At 36.5% G+C, this 20054-nt stretch overlaps 1 protein-coding gene across 6 annotated transcripts in view; it reads right to left on the bottom strand.

Moving 5' to 3' along the window:
• Positions 1–2346: 2346 nt before the first annotated feature.
• RBPJ (recombination signal binding protein for immunoglobulin kappa J region) overlaps positions 2347–20054 on the bottom strand; it is a 114779-nt gene continuing 97071 nt past the window's right edge. For all 6 annotated transcript variants that reach the window (XM_033213927.1, XM_033213929.1, XM_033213930.1 and 3 more), the window contains 7 exons: positions 16610–16784; positions 12778–12915; positions 12514–12626; positions 8398–8538; positions 7208–7363; positions 6747–6850; positions 2347–6578 (listed from right to left, as the gene is read on the bottom strand). In XM_033213927.1, the coding sequence (XP_033069818.1) occupies positions 6263–6578; positions 6747–6850; positions 7208–7363; positions 8398–8538; positions 12514–12626; positions 12778–12915; positions 16610–16784 (1143 nt within the window). In that variant the 3' untranslated portion in view covers positions 2347–6262. The remainder of the gene's footprint in view (positions 6579–6746; positions 6851–7207; positions 7364–8397; positions 8539–12513; positions 12627–12777; positions 12916–16609; positions 16785–20054) is intronic.

Raw genomic sequence — 20054 nt, 5'->3', positions numbered from 1 at the left:
AGTGTCCAATCTTTAGGCTTCCCTGGACCACACTGCAATAATTGTCTTGGGCCATACACAGAATACATTAACGCTAATGATAGTTCAAAAAAAAAAAAAAATCGCAAAAAAATCTCAAGTTTTAATAAAGTTGACAAATTTGTGTTGGGCCACATTCAAAGCCATCCTGGGCCGCGGGCTGGACAAGCTTGCTTTAAGGTATCCATGATCACTCTCCCTAGCTTTGTGTAATCTAGTGCATATTCAAGTGTGAGGCTTGGCCAGGGGAACTAAGAATGTTAGCAAAGGGGTCATATTTTTTCCCCCAGACTTTTCCTTGTATCATCTAAATATAAATATCTGACCACCACAATAAGAACTCAGTCATGAAGGTTTAATGAGCAGAAGAAAACCAGAAGCCCTGATTTTTGAGTTGTGTGGTGAGGAAGAATAAAGGGGAGGGCAGCCTAGAAGGGAGGAAAAAGTTCTGGGAGAAAAGAAAAGCTGCCAGAGCCAGCTCCAGGCCACTACAGGAGTAACCTAGTCACACTCCTTACTCCTTTATATGATGAAGGTGGGGGAGTGTTTCTAGATAGTGTGAAATGCAAGTAAATATGAGCACCCCGCCTCTGCCCAGCACCGGTAAAAATTATCAAACAGGTAAAGAAGCAAGAAACTGACTGACCTATATGCTCACATGCACTGAATGACAGGACAGTGGACTGGAAGGAGATGAAAAGCTTCATGGTAGATATACCTACACCTCATACTTACCTTTTTAAAAAATTTCCACAGAACATCAGAATTTAAAGCGCCTCCCTCAAAGCAAAACAGCATGTAAATTCCAATAGTTATAAAATAACCCATTTGCATTTAGTATGCTTCTTACAAGAAACTAGTTACAACCTTTTCACTTTTCTGTATTAAAGAGTATTTACCTGCATTTTCTATAAACCAAGATTAGTCCTGAGTTCTATACAGGTGAACGTTACAGCTTCACCTAACTCTGTTGAATACCTATGTGCCAGGCATATGGACAGCCTTACTCTGAACACAAAGAACCATGGGCATAACCATCCAGTCTTACAGGTCCTTACAGGGCTTTAGGCTTACAGCTCGACCTCTTTGATGAAATGGTCTCATTTGTACTTTATATACAACAGTTTCATCTGTCTTCCTTAAATGTTTTCTAGTATCAAACTTTCTGTTAGGGTTTCCTTTTTAGTGTATCTTTCCAGTTTGTTGCTGCTGTTGTTACTTTAGAGGGGAAACTTCATTCTGCGTCGACTCACTAGATTTGGAAACTAAACTGGCTTGCACATCATCATAACTGGTGGCCATCTAGGGGTTCAATGACCCAAAAAAACCAATATATTTAATGTTATTTTTTGTAAGATTAAAGTAACCATGCAGTACTTACAGCAAGAAATACAAGATTATTCTAAATTCTAAATCAAGTGACTCACTATCAATCTCAACCTCTGGAGGCCTCATAATTCAAACCCCAACTAAATGTTTGTTTCTAACTTAACAATGAGTATGTCTTTTGCAAAATCCTCATAACTTAGATTCTTTCTTTGGGCAGGTCAATAACAACTGAACTTGCTATGATTTAAAAATTATGGGCTGGGCATAGTGGCTCATGACTGTAATCTCAGCACTTTGGGAGGCAGGCGGATCACCTGTGGTCAGGAGTTCAAGACTAGCCTGGTCAACATGGTGAAACCCTGTCTCTACTAAAAATACAAAAATTAGCCAGCTGCAGTGACGCATGCCTGTAATCCCACCTCCTGGGGTGGTTGAGGCAGAAGAATCACTTGAACTCGGGAGGCAGAGGTTGCAGTGAGCCAAGACTGTGCCACTGCACTCCAGCTCAGGGGCGACAGAGCAAGACTCCGTCCAAAAAAAAAAAAACTTTACGTAACTTCCCCATTTACCTTTGTTTCATATTAAAGAATACTATCCCCACTTCTAGGACCCCCTCCCCATCCCCCAAAAGATAAACTATTATGTGTTCCTTCCTATGCCAGACAAAATGACCATCTTATATTGGAAAAGCAAGTTATTGCTAAGTAATATTCTCCAATTTTGTTGAAATCAGCTTTAAATGATTCTGATTCGAGAGAGATGCCCCTTGAGTGACAAAGCCCATTTGAAACATTTACATGGGGGAAAAAATCTCTTTAAAGCACTACATAGTTAAAAACATTGACATGGAAATTAAATTAGTAGAGCTATCACTTTGATGTGATATACATGGTAAGATTGTAAATACACCAACTATAATATAGAATTTAAATTTATCTTTATGAAGTATTCTGAAATCAAAGACGATAATACATGCATCAGGCACATTCGACAGAAGACTTTTACAATGGTTTACATTTCCTTTTTATTTATTCCTTGAAACTGCTCATATTGCAAGTTTTTCCTGGATGAAATATGGAACTGAGCAGATTCTTTTTTTTCTACAAAATTATGGTATAAACTTGCTCGATTTTCTATCTTATTGCTAATAAACCTTACAGGCGCACAGTTTGTAAGATAAACCCCTTAAGGACTGAATGCGTAGAGCATGCTGCAAGGTACAAGAAATAAGCTAAAAATGAGCATATAAACCTACATCTGGACCAACACAGTACTGAATGCTGGCAAACATTTATCACGACACAGGGGGAAATTAACAAAAGGAGATACATTTCAGTCCTGAAAGGGTTAAACAGAAACCCTAATATATTATTGTTTCTAACCATCCATCCCACATTGCAGTGCTTGAAAACAAAGTGTAAGTCTGGCACAGAAAATTACACACATTTGTTCAGTACTCATCAGAAACACAGCTGCTTTTGAAATCAAAGTAACTTGGTTACTAACTGAACAGCATTTTGTTTCAAAAGGAACCTCCTCCCCAGTGGATTTTCTGGTTAGCATGACTAGTTAGGTTAGTTCTCAAAAACGGCATTGGAAGTTTTTTGTGAAAGCACAGATGGTACCAGTTTCATTAAAAACAACAACAACAACAAAAAAACTAACCAGTTATGATTGCAGATAAGTCTGTGCAGTAAAAGTGACAAACATTTCACGATTAAGTCATGTATAAGGATGCCTTTAATTGCCACAGTTTAAAGAAATGAGCAGCAAATTTAGATAGTATACTAGTGTTCAACTCTGAAATCACTCAAAATATAAAGGGCATTTTTAAAGCTTTTAGCTTGCCTTCTCAATCTATGTGATAAATTAAATGGAACAAATAAAAACATATTGGATCAAAGACTCAGCTTCTATGTGTATGTTTAGAAATTGCATAAAGTCATAAGAGCATAAGATACATTTCTAAAACAGAATTTTTAAAAATTCAAACATACTATAACTGAAGCACTCACCATTCTAAGAAGAGAGTCTTTTTACGGGTAAATGATCAGCATGTCTAATAATGCCATCACTGGAGGAGGGGACACAGTCTACTATAACCAGAGGACAAGGTTCCTATAAATTACATACTGAAAATGATTCACAAAACCATGAAAGAAAAAATTTAAGCAGCTGACAAAAGAACTACTGATAAACAATAAGCTACAATGGACAAATCATTTCACTTTTTAGTCTGTGGTATAAGAATGGCCAAAAATAGGTGGGGAAAAATGCCTGTATAAGTAGATTCTTGGACTTTTCAAAAAGAGAGAGAGAGAGAGAGAGAGAGAAAAGGGTTTACAGTATAATATTTCAATTATCTTATGTAAAGAAACAATCAAAATAAAACAAACGTTTTTGTTAAAAAAGCACAAGTTCATTTTAACAAAGTCATGAACTTGAAAAATTATTTTTGAGCTACAAAAATGGGTAAGGAATAGTTTGTTCTTCAAAAGTATCTCTTTTGTTATTGGTTAATTTAATATGATTCCTTAACTAAATACCAAACCTAGGAAGTGGAGGAAACTTGTGGCCGTTAAAGCAAAGCAGCACTAGGAACATGTCCATGCTCTGAACAAAAGCACTGTGTAATGACTCCTGCCATGACTCCACAGAGAGGAATAACTACTCCTCAGAAATAAGCGGTCTGTAAGAAAGAGACGGTGAACAGTTACAACAAAGAAAGATAAGGCCACAATGAGTTCTGCCCTTGATCACTGAAACAGATTTAAGGTGTGAGGCAGGATTAGCTTATAAGAGAGAAGTGAGTGACTGGAGTAGATTTGAAGAAAAAAGGCGATACAGAATAAAATGCAGCCTGGGGGTGATTAAAAAGGCTTGCAGGAAGAGAAAACTGCAATAACTGATTTAATCACCTAATGTGCTTTACAAATGACTTTCCCCTTGAAAACCGAGGAAAAGGCGATTTAAAGATGTTAGGAAGAATATTTACAGTGGCATAGTCTGAGCACAGAGTGAGTGATGAAGACAGCGAAGCTGAAAAAAAAATGCTACTAATAATAATTTCTAAAAAGTCTACTAATGGAAACTTTTTCAAAACAGCCCAGGACACCAGAAAGACAATGTTCTGTAGGGAAACACTGTAGGAAGTTACAGTTTTGCATTCATAAGATACTGTGGCTCCTGTTTTATGGGACAGTAAAAGCTTACCACAATCTAGAGGTAGTTTTTACTCTAAGAGGGATGATTGTATTACTAGACTGTGTCGTATAACATTACACACGTGGTTCCTGTACTAAATGTAGCCCAATGAGTCTGCTGCAATTTCGAAGAAACCAAACAAAAGCATAACCAAAGTTCAGGAATGAAAGCAAGGTAAAACTGGCCTTAGCAGGCAAGGCCAACATACAACCCTGAATGCAACCAAATCTCAACTGAAAAGAAAAGAAACATTTTCTGAGTTAGGAGACGTTTGTGGAGATGCTCAGTACTGGAAAAGAGAAAACAAACAAAAAAGGCAGAGAAAAAAATGAAAACATAAGTTACATTTGCATTTTATAATCTTACAACTATCTGTTTCTAAAGTACTGTCTTCCAGCTATTTTAGTTGATCATCTAATAAAAGCATCTTATGTTTTAAGATTACAATGATGTTCTGGCTAGCTAACCCCTCCAACCCCCCCCAAAAAGTAAAGATAATAAAACATGCTTTTGCTGACATTTTCCTCATTCTACCATAAGGGCACCATCTACCAACTGGTAGCAAATACTTCCCATATATTTTGTCACTTGCCAACAAGGCAGAAAATACCCTGCTGAATGAAATCACTGGGAACATTCCAAGTTCAAAATAAAATGTTTAACTTACACATAATACAAGTTATGTACAAGATTAGGAGGGGGGGAAAAACCTGAACAAATCCTGGAACACACATTATGTATTTACGTTACGGGAAAAGGGGAGAGAACACTTCAAATATCAACATGTTCTGTGCCATTAACTCATTAATGGCTAAATGGCCACACCAAATTGCATGTGAATGTTAGAACCTCTCGGATAACCACTGTAAGTTCATTTAAAAAAAAAAAAAAAAAAAAGGAAAACACAGAAATTACTACCGACAGTGTCTGAGAAGAGAGACTAAGTTAACATACATTGCATGTATTGCAGGCAAGGCAGAGGCATTTTTTTTAAAGCTTTTGCACAGACTTCATATAATCTTAAAAAAAAATACATAGGCCTTTACAAGATTTGACTTGCTGAAATCCAAACAATTTTGACTCACGAAAAGTCATAAGACTTCAGCTGAAAATAAAAGAAAAAAGTTCCAGCCTAGACCAAAAAAAAAAAAAAAACCTGGAAGAGTATGACAATTAGATTAAACAAGCACGGTCAGGCTTGGAACCTGAATGTATTTTAGAGCAAAAGCTCAAAGGTAGGTGGGGAAGAGAACAGCCTATTTGGTAACAAGGTGTACTATAATACCGTGATATAAAAAAAGGTATGGTGAAAATGTACCTTTTACTAAAGCTTATACAATATACAAGTTCCTTGGTCCATAAAAACTGTGTTAGATTTGTGTCTTCTAGTTTGTTCAACTTCTATTCCAGCCACATTATTTACTTCTTGCCCATTTAAACAAAACCAAACAAAAACCAACCAACCAACCAACCAAACAGCTGAAAAACTTGATTTCCAATAGTTTGTACATTTTGACTTTTTTTTTTTTTTTTTTTTACTGTGGCTTCTGCATTTCAAATCAGCACTTGCAGAGAGAGAACGGGGTTTTTGAATAGTATCACCTGGTATGAAAAGTTTTCCCAAGAAACCACAAAAGATTGTTCATTTTTTCTCCTTTTTTGACTTTTTGCCACACTCAAGTCAGTTTAAGTCCTAGCAAAAAGACGGTAGTTAGGATACCACGGTGGCTGTAGATGATGTGACACTGGTTGAATTTGTGCTGGCGTTTGTGTAACTTCCCTCGCTGTTTGTGTTTGATTCATTAGGGGGCACCTGGCTTGAATTGGCTCGAAGGATTGCTCCTGCTGCACTGCAATGTGGCCGCGGCCCTGGTTCTGGTGTGTAGGTAAAGGTAAGGCTGGTGGAATAAATGATTCCATCATTTCGGACCAAAGTTACTGGAACCTGGACTGGTTGCCGGACCCATCTCCAACCTTCTCGGAATGCAGAAATGTCTGGGACGACACAGAGCATACTCTCTCCACACCTGAGGAGGAAATATAAATCACTTAAAAGCACTTTAAAAAGCAAAGTACATGTTAAAAATGAGACTTAAGACAAGGTTGTTTAATACATTACAATCAATGCCAGGAAAGAATCTCCTATACCCACACCCCTCACAACCTCTGGATGATGAAAAAGTTTTATCAAGTACCTGTACATAGTTTCAGCTTCTACATCCCCAAACCACACTCGTAAATTTGGAGTGAAATTCTGTCCTGTAAGTTCAAGCATTGCTACGTCCCCACCGCCATTCAACTGCAATTCACAGAAAATCACAACACTGAGAAAACTTTTCATTTTTCATTAAAGTACACAAATTAGATTCTCATTCAACTTTCATTTGTTTAAAAAAAGGGCAATTAAAATGTTTTTTATTACAAAGCTAGCTAAAAACATTTCAAGATAACACACAAGTTTATTTAAATTTAAATTTTCTGGCAAGTACGCTCCTCCTAATTTTGTTTTTTTTTTAATCAACAAATGGTGAATATAAGAACCCCCAAACCAGACAATTGGAGAAAAATCAAAACTCCCATGAAATGAAATGATGCCAAGTCAGAGCTGAGAGTAGCTGCAAAGAGCTAAAGGCCAACTTGGACTAGGTAGTCTCACCTGAAGGCTCTCTACGACAGGCACAGGCGTGACTGGGGCAAGGACAGGGCCCATTCCCTCGTAAAATGTATACTCTGCCTTATCTGTGCTAATGATTGTCCAGGAAGCGCCATCATTTATCATCTCTTTATTTGGTTCTTTTGGACATGGAGTGGCCTAATAAAGAAAGAAGTTTAGAAACTAAGTTTTATACAGTTTGTATTAAGAGTATAAGAAGATTTTACCAAAGTAACCCTCAGACAAGAGTTAAGAAGAGAATTCAGTAAAAACTTATAAACTGTCTAAAGTATGGTGCTTTGCCCATCCCTACATAAACACAAACAGAATACTAATACAGAAACCCCATAGACAGCAGTTTTTCTTATAATACAAACTATTTCAGTGACATATTAAATAATAACAACTTTCAGAGCAACCATGAGTACACCAATGCAGGTACAAATTTCATTAATAGCAGATTAATATCTGTGATGTAAATGGCTGTTTAAAACTCTTCAGGGACTCCTAAGAAAGAGAATGGGGGTCCTCATGCTTAGGCAACAGCTAGAAGCTTATGCACGTTCCATAGGAGGGAATCAAGATGGGAAGGCAAAGCACCTACCCCTTCCTTAACACACCTAGACCAGGGACTCAGCATGCCCATCAGTGTGTGTGTGGCCATCTCTCTGGAAAGGAGTTTCACATGAAACTGTAACTATCTTATTAAATCATCTGTCCATGTCATAACCTCATGAAAGCCTTCTGAGAAAATGTAAAACATTAGCTTTTAAAGCATGTCATCATTACTATCTTGGGAAACCACGATATAAATCTGATGAGATTTTGAGCCTTCACCCAGAAAAATGCTTCGTCTATACAATGTTTGCACACAATTTCAGAGGATTCAATGAGCACTGAAAATCTATTTTTGGATATCCTGAGGGGCTCTTTGTTCTTCAATTAAGAACCCTAGAACCAGATGTTAACTGTTTCTCTGAGAATGTTTTCATAATTTTGAGTTCTTCCTTGAGGAAGGATTGCTTGCATGTCTGAGGATTGTGTGGTAAGGATGCTCATACCTGAGATCCCTATCTGTGTATAGCTTCATGTATTTGTATGTAATTAACAGCAAATGAAAATTTCATATTTTTGCAAGCTGCTAGCCTCACAGTTTGTATATTTCAGATTTCACCAGTAATTTAAAAACATACCTGAAATTGAATTATTCTTTCTTGAGAAAGGCACAAGTACATTCTTTCTGTATCCTTAAGGTAAAATGCACATTTATGGAGTTGTGACACAGGATCATCTGCATCCAATAATGCGGTCTGCTTATCAACTTTCCTAATTATCTATATTTAACAATTAAGAAATAAAAGGTCATCAACACATGGAAAGGATTTTCCTTGTGTACAACATCAAAAGTACATAGAAGTTATATACTGTATAATAATACATCACAGTTATTTGTCATATGCCTACATATATAAAAACATTCACAAACAAAAAGACTAGGAATAAAAAACACTTTTAGATTGCAAGCAGGTCAGAATATAGAAATTGTTACCCTCTTCACTGAACATCTAAAAAAAAAAAAAATCAGGCAGGCAGGCACTTGTTTTCTAGGTCAGTACTTTTCAAACATAAATGCGCACTCAAATGAGCTGGGGTTCTTGTGAAGAACACAGGTTCTGATCTAGCAGGACCCTTGTGGGGTCTGATATTCTGCATTTCTAACAAAATCCCAGGCGATGTTAATACTGCTGGCCTACAGACCATATTTTGAATAGCAAGTCCTGATGATATTTTCCAATAATATGCATAAAATGACAAATATTCCAACATCAAACGGAAAAATCTCTAGAAGGCTACTGTCAGTGCAAACATCTTATACCTATTATCCAAAACTTACGTATTTAAAAACATAACAAAATTAAACTAATTTTATAGATTACAAAATGGGCTTAGAAAGGTCAGATAAATTGCTAAAAATTACCAGTTTAGTAGCTGAAGGATCAGAATATATCCTGATCCCAGGGCTGGCTGCCTGTCCAAATGATCTCTAAATCTTATAATCCAACTAGTCCACAAAACACATGAATATCTGAAAGATAATACTATCAAACCCTATATGACACTTGACACCTAGAATTAACGGCTAAGGAGATGATGATGATGAATAGCAAGATTTGACACAGAACTTTTACTCGTAGGTTCCTTTTCTATCCATCACTTCCAACAACATACAAACATAACTATCGCTCATCTCAAAATCAAAAGTAAAGAAAACCCTGACTACATGCCTGTCCCTCCCTCTCACTACCTGTTTCTCTGCAAACGCCTCTTCCTCACTGTCCAATCTCCTACAATCTCTCCCCTTTTATCTCAAAGACTCCACTACAACTGCTTTTCAAAGCCACCAAGGATTTCCAGACAGATGCATCTCATGACGCTTTTCTGTCCACATTTTACTTCATTTTCTCAGAAGCTCTCAACACATTTTGCCTTTAGAACCACACCTGCTCCAACTGACCTTTAGAATGCACAGAGGCGAGTTCTCAGCCCTCTTTTCCGCTCTTTATAATATATACTGTTTAAAATTTAAAGGTTGACAACTTCTAAATTTATTATCTCCAGACTTATCTTCTCTCCTGCATTCAACTTGTATGTACACTTAACTACCTATTCAACATTTCCACTTATGATGTCTAACAGGCATCTCAAGGTTATCATATCAAAAACAGATTTTTTGATTTCCTCCTAAACTTGATCCTTCCCCAACTCATCTAGATCAATAAATGGCACCAACATTCACTCAATCCAAAAACCTTAAGTTATCCTTAATGCCTTGCTTCCTCTATATCCAGCCATCCAATCTCCCAGTAAATTCCATCAGGTCCACTTTCAAACAAATCTGTCACCCCTCAACACTTTACTACTATGATCCTGGGTCTAAGATACTATCAATTCCTGCCTCAATTACAACAACAATCCAAGCACCTGTCTCCCTGCTTCCATGGCCACATCGCTATGCTCTCTTCTCCACCCAGCAGCCAGACGTATGCTTCTAAACAAAAATGGGCCATTACGTTTAAAACCCTCCAGTGGCCTTCTAACATAGAGAGATAATATGAAGTCTTAACCCTAGATACAGAGAGGGATCCTACAAGATCTTGCCCAGTGCTAATCTTACAGGTTCAGTTCTTGCCACTTGACCTCTCCTCCCTCCGCTCCAGCTCCACTGGTTTCTTTATTAGTCATCACACATCCCCTGCCTTCAGTTCTGTACTCGTTCTGTCTGCCTGAAATGCTCCTCCCTCAGTTGGCAGTTCTTTCACTTCATTCTGGTCTCTTCAAATACTGCGCCTTCAAAAAGACTTCCCTGACCTCTCTAAGTGCTCTTCCAATTCTCTATCCCTTTATTATCTTGTTTTGTCTTCTCATCACTACATAAATCCTTTACATGGGTATTTGGTTTATCACCCTACCAAAATATAAACTCGATGAGGAGAGGCACTCGACTTTGCATGTCAGAATTCCTCAGTCATGAAACCCCTAGAAAGATTTATTTATCAGCATCTTAATAATGGTACTGCAACTTTTTCTAGTAAGTTAATGTTTTATTGCAACATTTTTATATAAAGCCATACAGTTTTGAGTGTAAAAACTTCAATTAATGACGACTTTCAAGTAAGGCAGACTACTGGTACTTTACAAACAACTATAAATGAAAACACTGTTTTAAATTTGGGTCTGTCTTCTAAGTGGTTTGTATTATAAATTATTGGTGATTAGAATCATCCTCCTAAATTGTGCTTCTGCAGTACAAGCATTTAACACTAAAGCAAACAAACATCATCTTTGGAACAGAGAAAGTGAATGAGAAGAGAAAAAAATGAATAAATGCTGATTCAGATTTTGTGCTTGCTTCTGTCTCCTGCTGTTTTTCATGCCCTTCATTCCCTAATGTTACCCTTTTTATTATAATCTGTCTCAACTGCAAAGCTTTACAGATTACTATTACTATACTTCATGTCTTTAGCTTATTGCATTGACATGGGAAATAAAATCACCTTGTACAATCATGACAGAGGGCAAAAGAAATAACAGTAACAAAGAAATGAATCACTGGCTTAGAAAATTGTAGATCAACCCGGCCTCTGCTGAAATGGCCCCAAAAAATAAAAGCCAGTGGAATATTGCACCAAAAAAATAAATAGAAGGCATGCTTAGGAACATTAATACTAAATGTTCTTCTACTCACCCAACCTCTTCAGTCTGACCTTGAATGAAACTTACTCATAAATCCCCTTCATCTTGAATATAAATAAATTGTATTGTTTCAGAAAAGGAGGGGGAAAATTGGGAGGGGGTGGCACTATAGAGGACTTTTGGTTTCATTTTACTAACAAAAGCAGTTTTTACAGTTTAAGATCTCCTTTTTTGTGGTTGTTGAGATAGGATCTCACTCTGTTGCCCAGGCTAAAGTTCAGTAGTACGATCACCGCTCACCGTAGCCTTGACCTCCAAGCTCAAGTGATCCTCCCACTTCCGCTTGAGACTATAGGTGTGCACCACCACGCCTGGCTAAATTTCTTTTCTTGGGGGGGTGGGGGGAGGGCGGGGTAAAGACAGGGTCTGACCATGTTGCCAGGGCTAGTCTCGAACTCCTGAGCTCAAGTAATGCCAGGGCTAGTCACCTTTCCTTCTCCTGCCTTCACCTGTTGAAGTGCTGGGACTGCAGGTATGAGCCACCATGCGTGGCTGAGTTTCAATGTCTTCTACTGAACAAAAGCCCTAAATCCTATGTCCCTCTCCCAAAGTTAGAAACACCAATTTTATTTAAGTTTTAATAAATCTATCTTCTTGTGAGACAGTAAGCTAACAAAAACTATGCTTATATTTTAAAAGAAATAAGAATTTCTTCTTTATGAAAACTTGGTCCTACACTGGGATATGGCAAGTACCACAAAAAAATGAATACATTATCTGAATTAGTAAAGAAAAGAAATGTAATTTATAGTGCCCTCTACTGAACATCTTCAGATAAACAGCTAAAAAGCAAATTGCCACCAAAATATATTGGAAATCATTTAAGAAAAAATCATTAAGAATGTACTTGTAAAAACTGGCTAATTACCTTAAAGCATTTCTGAAATAAGGTACAGTATAACTGTCAATTATAAACAGCTCTGATTACTAACACATCTTTTAAAATTAAAAAGCATAAAATTGAGGTGTGTTTTTCCATTTGAATGTTGTGACTTTGCTGTTTAAAGAATTAGTTTTTACTTCACGTTATCACTAAAGCAAAAGTAGAGCCATACCAATCTTGGTAGTGCCATGCCAGTAACTGAGCACACAAGTTTGACTGTTTGTCCATAATGGATGTAGCCATCTCGGACTGTGAATTCTTCTCCTTCTGATTCATCATCATCCACTACAGTAGGTGGAAAAAGAAATCAAATTGTTACCTTTTTGAATTCATTTTATGATTAGGCAAATGACAAAACTTAATATAGCCATATATCTCATCAAAAGAATTTAACGATTTCACACTAAAAACATTCATTGCACATTTTTATACTCACAGAGATGAATAAAAAATGCTCCCCACTGCTGTGAACTGGCATGAAAATTACCTCCTTCTACATGCAAGTATCTGGTACTAACTGTCTGGGATCGTAGTCGATTAAACAGAGCCACCTTTGTTCCTGAGGCAATGCATACTGCAAAGAAAAAAGAGCTCTTATTTATGTGACTGGAGCAAAAGGTGGGGAGGGAGCAAAAGAAGGAAATTCTGCTTGGCAGTGTATAATTATTCTTTCTTATCATTTAACAGTTTGACAAATATTTTCACTTTCCAAGACAGTATAGATGACACCAAAAAAAGAAGTCAAGGTAACTGTTACTAATAATGTCAAGCTAATGATATCAAATGTCCATAAAAATAATTTTAAAGTGAAAGCTACACAGTATGTTTAATGTGGTGCTGATTATTACAGAAAAACTTACTTTTAAAATAATGAATGTTAGACAGTAAAAATTTAAATGATGACCTATTTAAAGGATATATATCTAAATATACTGGTAAGAAAATATTTTCCTGGAATATCACTGAATGGAAAAGCAGACTATAAAATACTCTGTATGCTGTGGTTCCACTAGGCAAATGTATATATTTTTAATACACAGAATACACGCATAGAAATTATTATACAGAATACATGCATAGAAATGTATGTATCCAATTACACAGAATACACACATAGAAAAGGGACTAGAAGGATGTTTATCAGAGTTGATGGTAAATGCCTCTGCATACTGTGATTTTAGAAAATTCTACTTTCTTCTAAATACCTTAAAGTACCGTATGAAATTTCTTGAAAATAAATATACGTAAGCAGAAAAATATTCTGAAAGTGAAATATGTTCTCTGTCATCAAGAAACTAATATTCAGTACAAACACAAAGTTAAAGCAGTTATATAAAACCATGTAATTTGAAATGCTAATAGCCTGAATACAAACATAATATACCTCCTAGTGCAGGAGAACACACCACCACCTTTGAAGTAGGTATTGCTTTCCAGCAAGAAAACAAGAAACAAAAGACAACAAACTTAAATCCGATCACGATTCTAGACTAAACTCTCCTTGACCAAACTTTTAAGCAGGCTGCTCTGATCATTCAACTAGTATTCGTCCTTGAGCCCTGTCATCAGTCTGTTTAGCTCAGTTGTAGCAAGAATCCTCCTAAATTATCCCCCACTCTGGATCTATGATCATCTTGGCCTGCCTTTAGCACAAATCCTAAGTCAGGTCAGAAGGAAACCTTCTACCTTTGACATCTCCTTTTAGTAAGTTTCCATCCATTGACCCTCTCACTCTGCTTCATCCCCACTTATCTTTGTTGTATTCTGAAATGGAACTTGGTTCTATTTTCCCCTGTTGCAATAGTACTGAATGAAATCTATCTTTCCAACTAGTGCCCACGCTCTATTTCTTTTTGACTCTACCAATTTACAGAAAATATATTAAACTACACCAAATAAATGAAATTAGCAAAATCCAGTATGTGGAAATCTCTAGTGGCCAAATGTCTCAACTTACTTAAATAAATTGCAAGAGTTGGTGTGTGTGTGGCACGGGGCGGTGGGGGATTGTTCATAGATTATACTCAAGGACATGTCACAATATAAACTGTACTATGTGGTAGATTTGAATTTTGATTCAAGCAATCTGATTTTTAAAATAACACTTTAGACCATTTTACATTTGAACATTGATTGGATATCCATCAAACTAAAACAGGGGCAGAAGAAAGTGGGCCTGGAGTACAGGTACAGATGAAGGTAAGGTTGGTTGAATTTAAGATCACTGTTGAAGTTAGAGAATGAACATAAGAGGTTTCATTTTATGATGCAACTCTGTCTACTTGAGTGTGTTTGAAACTTTTCCATAATAAAAACTAAGTGATATTGGTGGACTGAGTGGACTAAAATATAACCAATACAAAAAAAAAAACAAAAAACAAAAAAAAAAAACCATGAGCTCGTAATAAAACAAAATGAAAAGAAAGCAAACAAAACAAAAACTCTGAAACCCCACTAGTCTCTTTCAAGGAATGTTATCATTGTTCTGCAAATGAGTAAACAAGCAACTAATCCTGCCTTTTCATTACATACTACAATTGAAGCAAATAGCTGATACGGCAAAGTTACTCTTTGTAGAAAAAACTCCAGCTAACAAATGCAGAAGTTATGAATTTAAAAAATTAGAATATTACCACTTTGCAGCATTTAATGAAATGGATTTAAACATCATCAATGGCTATTAAAACCACTAGGTTAAAGTTTGCTGAGGAACTTGATGAGTAGAATAGACTAACAACAGCTGAACTACTATAATCAATCCCAACATGAAAAAAGGGATAATTAGATATTATGACTTCCAAAGGAAATGAATGTATATTTTAGAACTAGTTCTGAAAGACTTTATGTCTAACCACCACTTCATGGAAAATGAGAGAGACAAAGAAACAGGTAATCAGTCAAACTCAGAATATGGAATTCCACAACAAAAAAATGATCCAGTTTCTTCAACAAATAAATGACACAGAAGGAAAACAAAGGTGTGACAGGGTGAGAAGAAACTATTACAGACTAAAATGTGTAGACCTTGTCTGAACCCGTGTTTGAACAAACCACTGTAAAACAAAACAAAGCAAAAAAACTATAAAAAGACATTCTGGGTCAATCTGACAAATGTGTACATGAAATAGGATATTAGATGACACTGAAGAGCTGCTGTCAACTGTTAGGTATAACGATATTTCAAAAAAAAAAAAGGCATGTATTAGTCATTATTGCAGAAATTTTGGTTGAAACAATAGGATAAGATTTACATTAAAATACTTCAGCAATTAGAAGACGAAGAGGTGTTGGTGATGATGGAGATAATGAAACAGAATGATAAAACCTGTTGAGGCTGGGTAGCTGGTTTCTCCCTTTTATATAAATTTGAAAGTCTCAGCCAGGTGCGGTGGCTCACACCTATAATCCCAACACTTTGGGAGGCTGCGGCAGGTGGATCACCTGAGGTCAGGAGTTCAAGACCAGCCTGGCCAACATGGTGAAACCTCATCTCTACTAAAAAATACAAAATCAGTTGGGCGTGATGGTGGGCACCTATAATCCCAGCTACTCAGGAGGCTGAGGCAGGGAGGACTGGTTGAACCTGGAAGGTGGAGGTTGCAGTGAGCTGAGATCCTGCCAATGCACTCCAGCCTGGGCGACAGAGTGAGAGTCCGTCTCAAAAAAAAAAAAAAGTCTCCATAATAAAAAGTTAAAAAAAGAAAAATGGGTGTGAAGGTTAAATTTATAGTTCACACAGACAGTATACTTCTTTGGTAGTCTAAAAATAGGCTGATGAGACAGCAGTCTCTGCCAGAGCAACCAGATTAAAAATTTTGTTTAGATTCTCAGGAAGGCCTGCCAAAAAGCTCATTTAATTAATAGTGTTTTTCAAAGGGGTGCTTTTTGACACTGTGGGTAGATCAATTCTTTGTGGAATCAGAACTACCTTGGACACTGCAGGACATTCAATTCAGCATCATAGGCTCAAGATACCCAAAGCCAACAACATCACCCCCTCCACAGTCACCATAACAACAGAAGGAGAAAACCTCCCATTTCCCCCAAAATGTCCCTGGGAGCACTAAGGAACCAACTCTGGTTAAGAACTGCTTCATTAGACCACATACTGTCGATTTACGATTAAAAAAAGAGAGACAATAAACAGGGCCACAAAAATATTAGTAAAGAATTAATTGGCTATTGAAAAGGCCATTTTTAATTTAACAAAGAGTTTGTCTTATTAAATCATGGTAGGAATTGGGGACAAATAAGAAAAGCATACATACAGTCAGCATTTTTCAATGACTGCTTCTTTTTGGAAGGTTTGGAGATGACTTTTATCCGCTTGCTGAGGAACACACCAATGTCATCACTGTTGCCATAGAACATCTTTACAGACAACATGAAGTGCTTTCGCTTGTCTGAATCAGATATGTACAATGTTTTGGCTGTGCAATAGTTCTGTGAAAGAAAAGTAAAGTTTTAATAGCAGCAAAACCTTGTTTGTTTATGTAGTACCTACAACTCAGAATGGCCATAGTTTAAGTAATAATAAGAGAAACAATTCCAATGGATAGCTGATAAAACCAACTACAAAAATTATCAGCTGTAAAAATTACTGAAATTGATTTCTGAAAAGTACAAAATCTTCCTTATAAAGTCTATAAAACACAAACATTGTCATCTATGGTATCCTCTTTAAAAAAAGACCGTTTAAAAAAACAGTATTTTCTTGTTTTACACAGCTCTACAACTGTGTCATGGAATTATCACTCAATGTTACAGCAGTAACTTTTAAAATAATTTTTACAGTTAAAAAAATCAATGACTATCTTAAAAAAAAGCCATCAAAATTCAACAAATTATGTAAAAGAATTTAGCAGTAGTTCTTCTCAAAACAGTGCATAGAATGTTTTTCTTTATATAGCTGAACACTAGAGTAATCACTTATAAGTTTGAGGAAAACAACGCAAGACAAACTGGATGATTATAAAATGTCTTAACCAGAAAGAGATTATATAAGCATTACCTTAAAGAACTATTTTTAAATGGTTAACTGCACAAAAGGGCGATTCATATGTATCACTAAAAGAACTGAATTTAAAGATACTAGAGAAAATGCTCAAGGCATTATGTCAGTTTACCAGAATTTAAATTCTGATAACTAAAAAGATTAAGAGATACAGCACTTGACAAAGAGCAAAGACACTTCAAAATGTTACTGCTTATATTATATATGACAATTCTAAAATCTTTCCTATTCTCTTGATCCCTGTGAATCAGAGAGGGATCTAAACTATTGTCCTTTTCCAGATAAGATAAATAATGCTGAAACACAGTATAAATATCTAAAGTATCTGAATTATATTTTTTTAAAGATCAACATTCCACTTTAAAATTAAGCTAAACAAGTTTTTTCAACTATCTCTTTTGTATCTTCCTTTTAAAAAGCAGAACAAATGCTACTCAGGAAACAGTTAATGACTTCTAGGTTTTTATTTTTAAAATTTTACTCACAGCCTTGGTAGCAGACAAAACTACTGCAATCGTTTATTGTACTTCTCATAGCAAAGCTATATAAGAAAATTTAGGTGCCATCTTGAACATTACACATTCAATTAAGTTTTTAAAAATCAAAAGTTCCGTAAAAGCTTTGAGAGGTTTTGCTCTGTAGAAGGCAAAAATAAGATAAAGCTAATCACAGTAATAAGAAAAATAAAAACAGGCCAGGCTGGTGGCTCATGCCTGTAATCCCAGCACTTTGGGAGGCCGAGGTGGGCAGAGTGCTTAAGTCCAGAAGTTTGAGACCAGCCTGAGCAACATGGTGAAACCCATCTCTACAAAAAACACAAAAATTATCCAGGCATGGTGGTGCATGCCCGTAGTCCCAGCTACTCAGGAGGCTGAGGTGGGAGGGTCGCTTGAGCCCAGGAGGCAGAGGTTGTAATGAGCCGTGATCCCACCACTGCACTCCAGCCTGGGCGACAGGGCGGCACCCTGTCTCAAAATGAATAAAGATAAAGAAACAAGAAAACAACAGTACTTTGTAGTCACATCACTCCTTGCACCCAATATCTCCAACACACTCAGAGATGGCATCTGTGAGCCTCTATGCCCACAGGTCTGCCATACTCTTAAAAATGACAGCAATGAAGGTCAAATTAAGCTTAACAATGAAATTCTTCTGCAACATAAGGTGAGGTCTGTGAAAATGGGTATCAATGTACTAAAGCAGACAGTCATGGGAAGCAAAAATGAAATGTATATCTAAATGAAGGTAATTACATTCTAATGGGAAAGCTTAAAACTGTTGAGATCACTTAATTTTGAGGGTTAAAATTAAAAGGTAAGATCCATTTGAGAAAGAGAAAATACTGAAATCCAGCATAAATAACACATACTGGCAAACAAGAAAGGAAAAAAGAACCAAGAAGGTTGGATCACAAGACCTACACAAAAAGAACTGCATTTTGTTCAGAAAAAACAAACACACATATATCTCCTTGGAAAGAAAGGAAATATATCCCTAATTACAATGAGTACTTTGAATCCACAAAAATCATAACCAAGATAATTTTATGGGAACTATTTTTAAAAAACTATAAGGCCACTGACCACAAACTACTCAAATTCCATTAAGAAAAAAAGGAATCAGGCCTGTAATCCCAGCACTTTGGGAGGCCAAGATGGGCGGATCACAAGGTCAGGAGTTCAAGACCATCCTGGCTAACACGGTGAAACCCCATCTCTACTAAAAAATACAAAAAACTAGCCGGGCGATGTGGCGGGCACCTGTAGTCCCAGCTACTCGGGAGGCTGAGGCAGGAGAATGGCGCAAACCCGGGAGGCGGAGCTTGCAGTGAGCTGAGATCCAGCCACTGCACTCCAGTCTGAGTGGCAGAGCGAGACTCCATCTCAAAAAAAAAAAAAAAAGAAAAAAAGGAAAAAGTCACTAACTCATAGAAAATAAGCAAATAAAACTAAAATTACATTTGCCTTGCTATTCTAAAAGGTTAAATTAGCTAATGGAATTCTAGAAGAGAAGATGGTATATAATCATCTCTCTAGAAATACTCTTTGAAAACAAGATCTTTAGGCAATAAAGACATTTCCCTGAAAGGAAGAAGAAATACCAAGTCTAATGCTGCAAAGTGATACTTGCGAAAGACAAGCAGTGATACTATTGGTTGGTTTATTTGGTATTACCTCACTTAAAATTACTGGAAGCTGGAACTGGTTAAAATGAGCTATGAAGTAGGATTAGAGTTATATACACAGGTAGCTAGGATCTCTGGCTTCTCACTACCTATCTGATCCACTCATTCATAGTACTGAATGTCTACATGTGAAGCCTGGAGGCATATAACTCTGAGATTTCCTAGGTAACAAGAAAACAGATGAGACAAGACGAAGATCTATTAGATCGACCCACCACTTAAATATATTCGTTACTTTAGCTCAGGGGTCATAATTTAGAAACAGTTTGACTGGTTTAAGATGAAACAACCTTTATTGTAATAAGTATCCCAAATCTAATCTAAAATACATAGTCAACAAACCTTACTTACAAAAACTATAAAGATATAATGACATACAAATAGCTAAATGTGAAGGAGGTTGATATTAAGACCTGTAGCACTATCTGTAAAATCACTAAAATTGAATTTGAGAGCACATATCCCCTAGCTCACCTCCATCAACACTACTCCCAACCCATATCTCTAGTGCCAA

Source organism: Trachypithecus francoisi, unplaced genomic scaffold, assembly GCF_009764315.1.
Source record: "Trachypithecus francoisi isolate TF-2019V2 unplaced genomic scaffold, Tfra_2.0 Lachesis_group1, whole genome shotgun sequence".
Taxonomy (NCBI): Eukaryota; Metazoa; Chordata; class Mammalia; order Primates; family Cercopithecidae; genus Trachypithecus; species Trachypithecus francoisi.
The sequence above is the reverse complement of the archived record's forward strand: the minus strand, read 5'-3'. Positions and strand labels throughout refer to the sequence as shown.